Below are 13,949 nucleotides of genomic sequence, written 5' to 3'. Positions count from 1 at the left end.
TAAAGCAAATTACAATCCTTTAAAATGCTAAAGACTTTTCCCCACAGTTAGTTTTTTCAGTTTATCTGGAATCCGGTCATTTGGATATCATCAAGGTGGGCTGCTGCTGTCCTTCAGCAGTTACAGCCTAAGGCCTCTGCTGCTTCAGGTCAATTTATCTTCAAGGTTGGTGGTGCTATTTTTTCCCATGTACTGATTATTATTATTTTTAAAAAGAGCATGCTCAGGTCAGTTGTCTCTGCCTTTGCATTAAATTTGTCCTGAGCCATTGCTTTGGAAACAATATTTTATAATGGTATTCTTTAAAATGTTAATGTATTCTACTATTAACATCTATTGCATGATTTTAGTACTATATATATATATATATGTATATATGCTCAAATGTTGACTGCAGAAGTGTGACTGCCTTACATAGAATGAAGGATCAATTGTGCATGCTGATTAATATTCTAATCTCACTGCCTGTGTATGGACAATAGGAAAAAATAACATGTGTTCTAGTACTACTGTATCTATTGTAGCCACAGCACAAAGCCATATTATCCTATTTTCATTGGAAATGACCATACATTAAAAGAAATGTAATATTTATTCAAGATCTCAAGTTTACCATATACAGTTTTATCAAATTTTAATATACATTTTTAGCAGCGAATTGTAGTGTATACTGATGCACTGTGTTTGTAGTCAATGGAACTACATTGCTATAGAGAATCAGTGAATTATCTCACTGGGAGTAGTTAATATTTTGTTATTAATTGCTCAGAGGTCCACTCTTAAGTAAGAGGTATTTTTTTAAAAAAATACTAAATTAAGCAAAGATGGACATCTTCCAAGAAAACCGCAAGATATGGCTCATCTACAATGCTCGCCAAACAATCTGAAATATTAAGGAAAGTATGGCTGAATTTCATTTGCCTTTGTTAGACCTGTTTAAATAGTTATTTATAGTATACCTACCATGCACTGACAGTGAATCAGCAAAATACTGCATGACTCAGCATGAATAGCTTAACCTGAGAATATCATTATAAAATATTATTATGAAACGTCTTTGTGTAATGATCCTTGTACATGGAAGCTTTCGTCCATTGTGGGAAGCTAAACAAAAATAATAAAATTGACTTTTCATATACATACATGCATGATGCTGCAAGATAGCATATGTAAACTATTCCTTTCTGTACTGTCCCGTTCATCGTCTCATTAGCTCCTACAAGTTTATTTGCAGTCATTTGTTTGGATCATTGGTGCCCTCTTCCTTGTCCCTTCCCCATACATTCTATAAATAAATGTCTATAAATATACCTTGATGTTGTCTTTCCATAATTAACCATTGTTGTGTAAACACCATACTGGCATTTTGTGTTAAAATGCCATTGCTTAGTATGGGTACACCTGCTGCAAAGGGAACATGATAAAAATATATAAAAGTTTACACCTCAGGAATAGTATAGCAAAATGGTGTAAACAGCTAGAAGACTTTTTTTTAAAGTTACATATAGTAGTTTAAATGTGATAAAAATAATTTATAATGTGTTAACCCCTTCATTCCCAATTTTATGTATAGTCATATACAAGATAAGCCACTTGGGTGGCTTCTTGGAACTAAGGGGTTAAACTCCAAGAATAAATATATTCATTACATGTGATATAAATTGAGCACTGAACCACTCAAATCTTTATTGCATTTTCAAAGTACGCATTTCTCTTTTTTCTCTGCCAAACTTATTCTATAAAAAAAGATTCAAATGTGCAGAGACAGTCTTTAAAAAGACTGATCAATTCTTTGATGTCTTCTTGAAAGGGATATTGTGTCATTGTCAGATGATTTTGTGATGTTGTAAGCAGGTTGTGATTTGGCATGCTTTTACGAATTGCACCCAGCATGTTAAAAACATTCTTTTAATTGTTATGTGAAATGTTTGCATATGTGGTTATTATCTGTGAACTCATTGTACATGTATCCAAATGTGTTTTCTATTGTGCTTGATTTTGCTGGCCATTCTTGAATGACTTGGCAATTCAAGAAATAAATGTTCTGTGCTGTCCTCTGTAATGCGTATTCTCTTTGATGTGTTTTGTCATATTTCATCAGCTTGTATCCTTCCTTTGCCAACAGCATATCTTCATATGTGTTGGAAACAAATTTATGCAAAGACATATTTTAGCAAGCTTTGCTTAACATATTTTTAAAAATTAATAAGATATTAATTTGTTCAACATTTAAATATACTATTGTTTGGTATAAATCTTTTGCAGTTAATCCGCCGTCAGACTTGAATTTTCACATTGTAGATGAAAATACTGTTCAAATGTCATGGACAAGGCCATCTGATGCAATAGAAGGTTACAGGATAACGGTGACCCCTGCAGCTGGTAAGGTTTAGTGTTCTAATAAACCAAAACCCAAAATAATGCAGTCTTGTTTAATTGCATTCACTTTTCGTAGCTCTTTTTTTTGGTATGTCCAAATACAATATGAAAATAGATACCAGGGACATATTTAATTTTTTTAAAATGATCTCTGGTAACCACGTTCAGCATGGATCCACTGACCATTTGTGGAACATTTGATGGCGTGAGGCTGAAACAAACTACAAGCAGTAAACCAATAACAAAGCTTAGCTATAGCTTGTGGTTTGATTAGATGTAACACTAAGCCAGACCATGGCTTACTATCCAGCAGTGTGGCAGCAGCAGGATCGGGGAAGGAGTGAAGCATCCACAGTTTCAGTAGAGTGCACTAGCACACTGCATGTTCACCTTTAAATCACAGTCTAATTCCACTATGGTTTGTGATGTGTGAACCAATTCATTATGTATTATCTTGCTTTCCCTGCATAAGAATAATTCCCAAGTTCTAGCTGCTACTCCTCATGCCTATGCCTAAGCAACACCAAAATGGTCAGATGCAATGCATTTTTTAGCTGCTAGTATAAGCAGGTGTTTGTTAATCTTGCATAGTTCATTTTCTTTCTAAGTATGATGAATACAAAAAAGAAATCACGCATACAAGCTACAAGTTTCCTGGGATTTCCTGGAAACCATGGCTTCCTGGGAACTGCACCTAAGTAATATTGGGCCCACCCATGTAGCCGGCCATGCTCTCGACCTTGTGTTTGTCCTGGGAGAGGAGAGAAGTGGTCTGAAGTTGGGAGTGGTTTATGCCACTCCTGTGTCATGGTCAGATCACTACCTGGTAAATATGGACTTCTCGTTGCCATGCCCCCTCTGCAGGGGTGAAGGAATGGTCCGCCCCAGGCGCCTGATGGATCCGGATGGATTCCTGACTGCGCTAGGGGAATTGGAACCTTCTGAAGGTCGCCCGGTCGAAACCCTGGTGAAGGAGTGGAATGAGGGGATCACCAGGGCATTAGACCGGGTGGCTCCGAAACGTCCTCTCCCCCTGAATAGAACTCAGCTAGCACCATGGTATACACCACGGTTGCGTAGTCTGAGACACGAGGTGAGACGACTAGAACGCCGGTGGCGGAAATCCCGCTCCGAAGATGTCCGGACACAGGTTAGAGCAGCAGTAGCTGCCTACCAAGTGGCAATAAAGGCAGGAAAGAAGGCTTTCTTTGCTGCCTCTATTGCGTCTGTGGAGTGCTGTCCCAGGAGGCTGTTCCAGGTGGTCCGAAGCCTGGTCGGTCCAGTTGCTCAGGAACCCTTGGAACAGTCAAAGGCCTCCTGTGACTTATTAGCAAAGCACTTCGCTGATAAAATCGAACACTTACGGAGCTCGATCCCGTGCGCCGTGGATACAGTGGATGAACCAGAGTTGGCCAGTTGCATGCCGGTAAGTTGGGATCGGTTTCAGCTTCTCCCTTCTGAGGAAGTGGACAAGGTGCTTTCGTCTGTGAAGCCTACCACTTGCCTTACTGATCCTTGCCCTTCGTGCCTCCTTATGAGCTGCAGAGAGAAATTGGGCGAGGGGATCAAAGCGGTGGTAAACGCATCCTTGAAAGAGGGTGTGATGCCATCAGCCTTCAAGGAGGCAATTGTAAAGCCCATCCTAAAGAAGCCCTCCTTGGATCCCCAAGTTTTCAATAACTTCCGCCCAATTTCGAACCTACCATTTTTGGGCAAGGTCATTGAGCGAGTGGTGGCCAACCAGTTGTCAGCACACTTGGATGAAACGGATTACTTGGATCCATACCAATCGGGTTTCAGGACTGGTCACGGAACTGAAACAGCCTTGGTCGCTCTGGTAGATGATTTGAGGAGGGCATTAGATAGGGGAGAATTCACCTTTCTTGTCCTCCTCGATCTCTCAGCGGCTTTTGATACTGTTGACCACAGTATCCTTTTACTTCGCCTGGAGGGATTGGGAATTGGAGGCACTGTATTACAGTGGTTCCGTTCCTTTGTCTCCGACAGGTACCAACAGGTAGCATTGGGGGAGGAGGTTTCAGACCCTTGGCCTCTCAATTGTGGTGTGCCACAGGGTTCTATCCTCTCTCCCATGCTATTTAACATTTATATGAAGCCGCTGGGGACAATCATTAGGAGATTTGGGCTGCAGTGTCACCAATATGCGGATGACACTCAGCTCTATCTCTCGTTTAAATCTTCGCCAGAGTTGGCTGTGGAGACCTTGTCCAAGTGCCTGGAATCCGTGAGTGGATGGATGGGAAGGAACAAGCTGAAGCTAAACCCTGATAAGACCGAGGTGCTGCTCATGGGGGACAAAAGGAGGTTGGGAGATGTTGACTTGAAGTTCAGTGGGGTGAGTCTACCCCTGAAGGACCAGGTCCGCAGACTTGGGGTTGTACTTGATTCCAGGCTGTCCATGGAGGCTCAGATTTCGGCAGTGAGCCGGGCAGCCTGATATCAACTACACCTCATACGAAGGCTGCAACCCTACCTTCCTGTTCATCAGCTCCCACTGGTAGTACACGCCCTGGTCACCTCTCGTTTGGATTACTGTAATGCGCTCTACGTGGGGTTACCCTTGAAAACGGTCCGGAAATTACAACTTGTACAAAATGCGGCGGCTCGACTACTTACGAACAGTCGCCGCCGGGATCACATCACACCAGTGTTGTTCGATCTACACTGGCTTCCAGTTGTTTTCCGGGCCCAATTCAAGGTGTTGGTATTAACCTTTAAATCCCTAAACGGTTTTGGCCCAGTTTATCTTACGGAGCGCCTTCAACGCCACCAATTATGCCGCCCGACAAGATCGGCCACACAGGGCCTTCTCTTAATCCCGCCAACTAAAACAGCTAGATTGGCGGGTACTAGAGAGAGGGCATTCTCAGTGGCGGCCCCCACCCTCTGGAACTCCCTCCCACAAGATCTCCGGCACGCCTCTTCCCTAAATGTATTTCGGAAAGCCTTAAAGACCTGGCTCTTTCAACAGGCCTTCGGGATCTCCGCGGAGGGTTAATTGCCATGACTGAAATGCCTCCTGCCCTGTTTTAATATTGTTGTTCCAGCTGTATTGCTTTTATACTGTTTTTATATTGTATTACTGTATTTTATCATATTGTGTTTTAACGATTTTGTACGTCGCCTAGAGTGGCCATTGGCCAGATAGGCGACACAGAAATTAAATTTATTAAATTTATTATTATTATTAAGTTCTCTCTCACTCTCTGTGACCAAGACAATTCATTATAAGGTTCTAGATCAATGGCACCAGGATCCAGAATTAGGGGCATGTAAGGTCACTAGTGGAAGTTGACTTCCCCACTTCCTCCATGGCAGTGCCTCCCAATGTTTCATTTAGGGCCGGGAGACTTTGGTGTGGCATGGGGTGACTGAGGAGTAAAGGGAATTGGGTAGATGCACTTTCTACCAGTGTTATCTCCTGTTCACAGAACCATTTTTTGGGCACCTTCCCCTCTCCCCTCTACACATGCTTAACTCTGGATTCATCTCAGTGTCTATAGGCACTACTTTTGCAGTTTAATTCTAAACAAGCTATTCATTGACTTTAAGGTTATCTCAATCCCCCTTAGCACAGCTGTTTAGCTCTAGGCTGCCTAGTCCCTCTGTAGACAGAAGGGCCATGACAGCTCTGCCTGCACAGTCACATGCTGGTATCAGAGTAATTCCGTTTCTTGCTGCTGGATGGTGTTTAGTGTACCATGAACATATTGCTATACCTATTTCAGGAAAAGAAATGAGCATGAAGTTCCCACATTTCTTTCATGGTATAGAGACAAAAGTTCCTTTTTACTGTTTTGAATGATAATTTGCTACGATGAGATATTTATGAAACTGTTCTACATATGTTGAATTGCAGATGGAGCTACTAGAGAATTTACCCTAGCACAGAGTGCTACCCAAACATTATTAACAGATCTTATACCTGATACTGAATATGTTGTAACAATAAGTTCATATGATGACACAGAAGAGAGTATATCTGTCTCTGGACAACTTACAAGTAAGTTTGCATATTTAATCTAGATTTAATTTGGGATGGAGATAGTCACAGAGGCAGCACCAAATTCATGTGAAGTCTTCATAGGATTCTTGTTTTTACCATTTGCGTTTGACCGCAGTTTTTTTTCATTGTATCAATAAAGATTAAATATAAGCTTAAGTGGGTGAAAAAAACCCAGGATTTTGCCATGTGATGAACACCATTCTCCCATTTAGCATCCACCACAGGTTTTCTTTTCTATTTATAATCTTTCAAAAACCTGAAGGCATGTAAGAAAATTGTTACTTGCAATGAGGTTATTAAGTAAATGGAGTATATTGTTGTGCGCCTCCCCAATCTCTGAGCGGTGAGATTTCCGGGGTCCCTGCACTCATCCAGGGTTTGGTTTCCTTTGGGAAGAAGGTCAGCGGAGACTGTGGCGTCTTTATGAAATATGGTTTATTTATTTACACACATTCCAACCTGAGCTTAAGATGGAGGGGGTTCAAGGCATCAGCAGTCCAATATCTAGCTAAAACTACAAGCCTCTCCTGGGCTCCAGGGGGTGTGTGCTCTCCTGAAGAGTTTCAGTGACAAAAAGGGTCTTCCTGGCCCTTTCACCAGTTGCTGGGCAACCAATAATCCCATCATCCTACCAGGCCACTCTATTTGTTTAACAAAGGAGAGACTCATCTGACCAGCAGAGCGAGTTTCTTTCCCCCCAGGTGCAAGTCTCCAAATGAGAGGCTGGAAGGGGACCCACAGGGATCATCCATTCCAACACCCCCCAAACTCATAACACTATAAATCCACATGTATCAGTATGTTGTCTGAATCCACCCATGCTATGACTTTGTAAGGCTTTCTCCACATGCTGACTTTTGTAATAACTCTGTGCCCATCAATTCTTTTTTTTAACATTAATTTTTATTCAAATTTTCAAAAAACAAAGAGAAAAAGAACAAATTAATAACTAATACAATAAAAACTATTGACTTCCGATTTATCATAGATCAGCTATAAGTCTATAATATATAACAAACCTGTCTCTTAATAGATTATAAAATCACCTTCCTCCAGTGGTTATCTTAATTGGTATCAAATCACATTAACATCATATCATTTTATTCTTTCAACAAAAAGTCAAAGAGAAGCTTCCAATCCTTGAGATATATATCCATCAATTTTTCTCTAAATAGGCATGTCAATTAATCCATCTCTTCAAGTCTACTAAATCCAGTAATTTCAATAGCTCTTCTTCCATTATCCGTGTTGATTCCATCGTCCATCTTCCATCTTTGCGCACCCAATAATCTTGCTGTCGTAGTCATATAATAAGAGTCTGATAGGAATTTCCTTCATCATAAATATTTCCTTGCCATCAATTCCGAACGTATCACTGAGATATTGTTGCAAAGCCGCATCTCTGTTCCTCTTTTTTACAGAATGCACTAGCACATCTCTTGAAAGTTTTTCCATTGTCACAAATCTGGAATTAATTCTGTAAACTTTCTCCATTTCAAGTTCCATCAAATACTTCCAGTCCAGGAATTTTTTCGAACTGATGATATCTTTATCTCCAATCTCTTCACCAATTCCTTCAGGGACAGCGCTGAGTTCCAAACAGTAATATTTGTCTCCAGGATCCATCACAGCCATAAAATCCAAATCTTTTTCCAAGTCCATATTTAATAATTCTATTCCAATCTCCAGGGCTTGAACCTTCCCTTTAATTTTTCTTTCATCTCCTTTTATTTGTCCAGTTATATCTTTGGTCCCATCTACCTCCATTCTCGTAGAATCCTCTATTTCTGTCAGCTCCTGTCTCATTCTGCCAAATTCAATTTTCATCTCTTGTCTGCTCTGTCTCATCTCTTGTTTGATTAGCTTAATCTCATTCATTATTTTCTGAAACATATCTAGAGAGGAAATCCCTTCCTGTACATCCATGGTCTCAGCCACCTTCTTGATTGTCATTCTTAAAACCCAAAGAACAAAACACCTTCAATTTCCAATTATAGCCACTATTCCCAAGCAAAGAACAGTTTATTTCTTTTTCCAGTCACAAAGGAGTTAATCTTCCAAACCTGATGACATCAGTCCTCTAGACAGCACAAACTGCCTTATCTCTTATGTGTCCAAAAGTGCAAAACAAGTTTAGTTCACAGCATCCAAATAATTAGTGGCATAAAGAATAAGCAGATTCGTTAAAAAGAAGTAGACCAGAAAAAATAGTCCCAGACATATAAAATTCAAATATCAAATAAATCAAATTTTCTCTCTTCAAATCAGATGCCCCTCATCTGTTTATATCTTTATAATGCCCAATTCCATGCCAGCTTTTTGCAATAAAAACAAAGATAGGTTTTTTCGATTTTCTTCCTCCTAGTTCCGAGTGTAGAAGAGAAAGTTATAACTCACCCAGGAATTCTTGTGGCTAATTCCTTGACAAATCTCTTTTGCTATAACGATTTAAGCTAGATAATAATAGACAGAAGAATGCTTGCCTGTTAGAACGTTTTTCTTTGAAGAAAAAAAACAGTCTCGCTTAATCAGTTTGAGCTTGTTGTAATCCCTAGCTCCGTCTTGCTGGCTAGACCTTCATTCGTAGATGATCCTGATGAATTCCAGCCCCCAACAAACACCATGGAACTTCTGTGGATAATCTCTACGTTTCTCCCTTGCCTGGGAGAAAATTTTCCCAGTCAAAAAAAACCTTCTGACTGGTTTTAAAAACTGAAAAAGCTTCCTCTGAGACGAGAGCTCGTCCTAGAGGCAAGCACAAGCGGAGCGATCCTCCTGGGAAGTCCTGTGCCCATCAATTCTGAATTTGAGGGAGAATAACTGGATGTGAATTGCTGGAGAACTCCAACCTATTAGTAGTGGTATTATTATTATGTATTTTGGCCCTGTTTACAAGCTCACCTCCCACCACAAGGGGATTGTAGGTGTCACTCTGTAGTGGGGAAAAAGCAGTCATAAAATCCATCCTTAGATTCTGATAAGGGATACTTCCTGATCCTATGTTTTTTTTGTTGTTGTTTCAGTTCAAACAGGTGGTTTAGTGACAATAGGGGAAAAGAAAATTGAAGAAGTTCAGGTGCAAAGTAAGTAATTTTGCAATTTTTAAAATCAGTTAAAAGGATGTTAAGAGTGGAAGTCATTCCTTTCTAAGTCACCACAGACATTTATGTAGAGAGCTGTGCAAACTGTTTCCTGCTGTGGAGGCTGGTCCATTAGGGCAAGTGTGGCACTGCCCCACCAAGATCAGTCTGTCTTTAGGCAGCCCTCAGTTGCCTGCCTTACTTACAACCAATCCAGGGAGTGTACTGGCTGTTAGCCCACTATTTCTTAGTCTCAGTGTTGCCTTTGTAGAACTCAAAAGTGTGGAGAACTGAGACAAAAGCAGAATGAGTAGGTTCCACCTCTCATTTACTCTGGCTCCATCTACTGTTGGCCTCCCTGCCTTCCATCCCATCAATCCTAATGAGCACCAACCTCTAGTGGTTTTGTGCTCTTTTCTCATCATGTATTTCTGCTGGACAAGGAGTGTTCTGTCCCACCCTCCCCCTGTCCCTATCACTGTATTACAGACACGTGCGTGTATCACTCCTTGTGTTGACTGCTAGGTCTGGTAGCCAAGAAGGCCAACTCTTTTTTGGGCGGCTAGCTTTTGTTTCCCACCCTCTAGAAACCTTAAAACATGCTCATTCTTCTCTCTTCCTTTTTTGATCTGCCTTTCTCCAACTATAAACAAAAATGAGTTCAACCTGATGAGCTACCTGCCTTTGCTTTATTCAGCAAGCTTTACAACCATTTTAATTTTGGTTCAGAGGACCCTGTTAAAGTACCTATAAATGAACAAGGACTTGATTCTAACTGTGAAGTGCCAACAAATCAATTACCTTTAGTCATATCTTGTCTGTGTAGTAAGATACCTTATATATGTTACAGGTTGTATCCAGAGATCCTGTGGGTGGAGTTTCACTCATGGAACCTCCTGCTCATGGAAGGAGAGGGAAGACTATAATTGCTGATTCCTCCTATTGAAAATCTGCCCCTCCAGAACAGCATGGAAGGTGGCACAGGAGGCAGTGAAAATTGCTTTCTTTATGAGCATTGCCCACCCTTTTGTTGAAAAGCTACTCTGGATTCTAGCCTATATGTTGTGTTATTTGTGTGGGTTTATATAAATGATTATTAATTTGGTAAACATTATATTTCAGGGTGTTCCCTTAGTGCTGTTACAGATCTAATTTTTCTTGTGGATGGTTCTTGGAGTGTGGGCAGAAATAATTTTAAATATATATTGGACTTCATTATTACCCTTGTATCGGCTTTTGATATTGGAGAAGACAAGACAAGAGTTGGAGTAGTTCAATACAGTTCTGATACAAGGACTGAGTTCAACTTAAATCAGTATTTGAATAAGAGAGATCTCATTGAGGCAATACAAAGAATACCATACAAAGGAGGCAACACAATGACAGGTATGGCTTTTTATTAATAATGTAGAAAATAGGAGTGTGGACCAGCCACAAGATTCATCTTGTATCTGTAGTGTTGGGAAGCAACCTGATCTGCTTTGGATCCTCCAATTTGAGTTGTTGTTTGGTTCTGAATCAGATCTGTTAAAAATGAAGCTCAGATTCCCTCTCATTGACTATAACGAAGAATCTAGAAACTGCTATATTTCCCTTTTCACAAAAATTGATAAATTTGCATCCAAAGTAACCCCTCCAGAGTCTGTCAGGCAGACCCATCCAGGTTTTTTGTGTGTGCAGGAAACCTTTAAAATTTATTTTATTATTTTAAAAAGTGTCTAACTTTTTATTTCTGCTAGAAGTGGATTAAATTTGCAGCCATGATTGCCCCATCTGTGGGGATGAAGCCTGACAGTGTTCAGAATAATAGGTGCAGTAGTTCTTCAACAAAGGGAGACTTCATCATTTTGGTGTGGGTAAAATAGAAATAATTTCGTATTCCTTAGGGTTTTGTGAGCAATCAGATTGAAATGGATGGGAATGAGACTACTGGGAGCTTACTTAAGGAACAAGCAGGCTTATTAGCAGAGTGGAGAGGGGAGGGGAGACAACTTTAGTAAAAATATGAATACTATTGGACAGCAAGAATTCAAGGAAATGAAATCACAGGTACTCTAAAACTGAACAAAGAAGGATAAAACTTTGAACAAGCAAACTAAGACCAGGAGAAAAAACAATCGGAAAGGAATAAAAAGCAACAAATAAATACACAGATATAACCTTGGGGGTGGGGACCTCAAGAGACATTTGCATAAACCTAAGGAAAAATAAGAGTAAACAATCCAAATGAAAAACAAATAAAATAGGAGTTTCTTGTTGGATAACAGAAAGTGAATAGACTAACAATGAATGAATAAACCACACCAAAAGATTTACAACTTAACTGGAAAAATGGAAAGTGGGATGACCATAAACTGGGATGTGTGTATGTGTGTGGAAAAAACCCAGCAGAATGAAAACAAATTGATTGAAGTATTGATTTTAAATTTTGTAAGAAAACAGAAAGTGATTGGGAAGGATGACAATATCCCTCCCTCAAGTCACTGTGACTGGAGTGTGCTGTGGAAATAATCACTGTGATTGAAGTCCAGATTTGTCCACCCAAATGAAAGATTCTCCTACCCTTCTACCCCTCCCTACTCTTCCCCCTATACTCCCTCCCAACTCAAGTTCATGGTGTTTCCTGAATCAGCTTAGTTTCACTTTTAAAAAATGCAGTGGCCACTGTATTATAAATGGCAAAATGCAGTGTCATGGATTAGAAAATCACAATCCATTTTGTAAATTTTAGGCGAAGCTATAGATTATCTGATTAAGAATACGTTCACTGAATCTTCTGGAGCAAGAAAAGGCTTTCCCAAAGTGGCAATCATAATTACAGATGGAAAATCTCAAGATGAAGTAGAAATTCCTGCAAGAGAACTTCAGAGCATAGGAGTTGAAGTGTTTTCCTTGGGTATGTTAACTTTTTTTGCAGCATTTGTTTTCAGGGGGAACAATTGTGCTTGCTATAGAAATCCAACTCTCCTCCCCAGTGCAAGTTACTTTTGATTAGATTTATTTCTCTAGTCCATTGCCAACATTTAGACAGATAACCAGTAGTCCCAAACTTTGTTAGAATGTTGTATTATAGTCACCCAAATAACTTTTATGTGTGTCTTCTCTAGGGAGTTTGTCTTTGTCTAAGTGAGGAGTAGACAACCATTTTGCACCACATGCAGCAGTGGGTGGTTAATTGGGGGCGCCATGTCAGTGGGCAGGGCTGGACCTAGTAGAGGTGGCATCCCCTTGTTCTGTTTCACTTCTACCCTCTCCCACTCATGCATACAGACACACACATCCTTTCCCCTCACTTACACAGAAAGACACAGGCGCACAATCTCCCCATCCCCACTTTCATACCCACCCACCCACATACCTAAGCAAGAGCAGAGAATAACATATTTTCAACTACTGTTATGTAATCTACTGACAACTGAGACAAAAAAAACCCAGCTTTGTAGAGCTAAAACCTCCTTCTAAGCTACTGTGGACAGCAGAGCTTAAAATATCAATACAAATATTTTATAACAATATTAAAATGATGTGAAAAGACCTAGAAAAATTAAAAAGGTATTTTCCTAGCAGTGAAAGGATATCAAAGAAGCCACCAGGTAAACCTCTCTAGGGAGGTAGTTGCACAACCAGGAGTGGGAGCCACTGCTGGAAAGGTGCTCTCCCTTGTCTCCATCCTCCACATCTCATATTGTGCAGGACACATGAAGGAGGGTCTCAGCTGATTATCTTGGGTCCTGGATAGGTACAATGCAATCTGCAACATGTGTATCCTTGAGCATCGTGTTCACATATTGTTATTTTTTTTAAGGAATCAAAGCTGCTGATGCCAAAGAATTGAAGTTAATAGCGTCTCAGCCCTCACTTAAGCATGTTTTTAATGTGGCCAACTTTGACGGCATTGTGGATATACAGAATGAAATTGCCTCACAGGTGTGCTCAGGAGTTGATGAACAATTGGGTGAACTGGTCAGTGGAGAAGAAGGTGAGAAATCTTTTCAAGTTTCACAGTAACTAGACTATTTGTGTAGGTAATCAAGCACTCCTTGCTCTTGAAAAACATGTTTATAACTGATTTTTTGTTTTTAATCTTTTCAGCTATAGAGCCTGCCTCAAACCTTGTAGCTACACAAATCTCATCAAGATCCATTAGAATCACTTGGTATCCATCTCCTAGTGAAATAACTGGCTACAAGGTGGACCTCATTCCAATGATAGCTGGTGCCAAACAATATTCGTTGAGTGTAGGACCTCAAACTACTGCTTTTAATGTAAAAGATCTTTCACCAGACACAGAATACCAAATTAATGTGTATGCAATGAAAGGGCTGACTCCTAGTGAGCCAGTGACTATTATGGAAAAAACACAGCCAATAAAAGTTCAAGTGGGTAAGTTATTGGCTAGTAAAACTGTATGTGGATGTTTGAATTGAATAAAGGAAAAATGTTCCTGGAAAAAGACAGTTAAA

General features: G+C 40.1%; 1 protein-coding gene across 6 annotated transcripts in view; it reads left to right on the top strand.

The window, feature by feature from the left end:
• The window catches only part of COL12A1 (collagen type XII alpha 1 chain), a 170,632-nt gene that overhangs the window by 15,110 nt on the left and 141,573 nt on the right, over nucleotides 1-13,949 (top strand). For 5 of the 6 annotated variants that reach the window (XM_061623145.1, XM_061623139.1, XM_061623143.1 and 2 more), the window contains exons 3-9: nucleotides 2,266-2,382; nucleotides 6,260-6,403; nucleotides 9,430-9,489; nucleotides 10,609-10,872; nucleotides 12,218-12,382; nucleotides 13,292-13,465; nucleotides 13,579-13,869. The exons of the other annotated variant lie outside the window; for it this stretch is intronic. In XM_061623145.1, the coding sequence (XP_061479129.1) occupies nucleotides 2,266-2,382; nucleotides 6,260-6,403; nucleotides 9,430-9,489; nucleotides 10,609-10,872; nucleotides 12,218-12,382; nucleotides 13,292-13,465; nucleotides 13,579-13,869 (1,215 nt within the window). The remainder of the gene's footprint in view (nucleotides 1-2,265; nucleotides 2,383-6,259; nucleotides 6,404-9,429; nucleotides 9,490-10,608; nucleotides 10,873-12,217; nucleotides 12,383-13,291; nucleotides 13,466-13,578; nucleotides 13,870-13,949) is intronic. 6 annotated transcript variants of the gene reach the window in all.

The sequence above is a fragment of the Rhineura floridana genome, chromosome 4 (genome assembly GCF_030035675.1).
Source record: "Rhineura floridana isolate rRhiFlo1 chromosome 4, rRhiFlo1.hap2, whole genome shotgun sequence".
Classification (NCBI taxonomy): domain Eukaryota; kingdom Metazoa; phylum Chordata; class Lepidosauria; order Squamata; family Rhineuridae; genus Rhineura; species Rhineura floridana.
The sequence above is the reverse complement of the archived record's forward strand: the minus strand, read 5'-3'. Positions and strand labels throughout refer to the sequence as shown.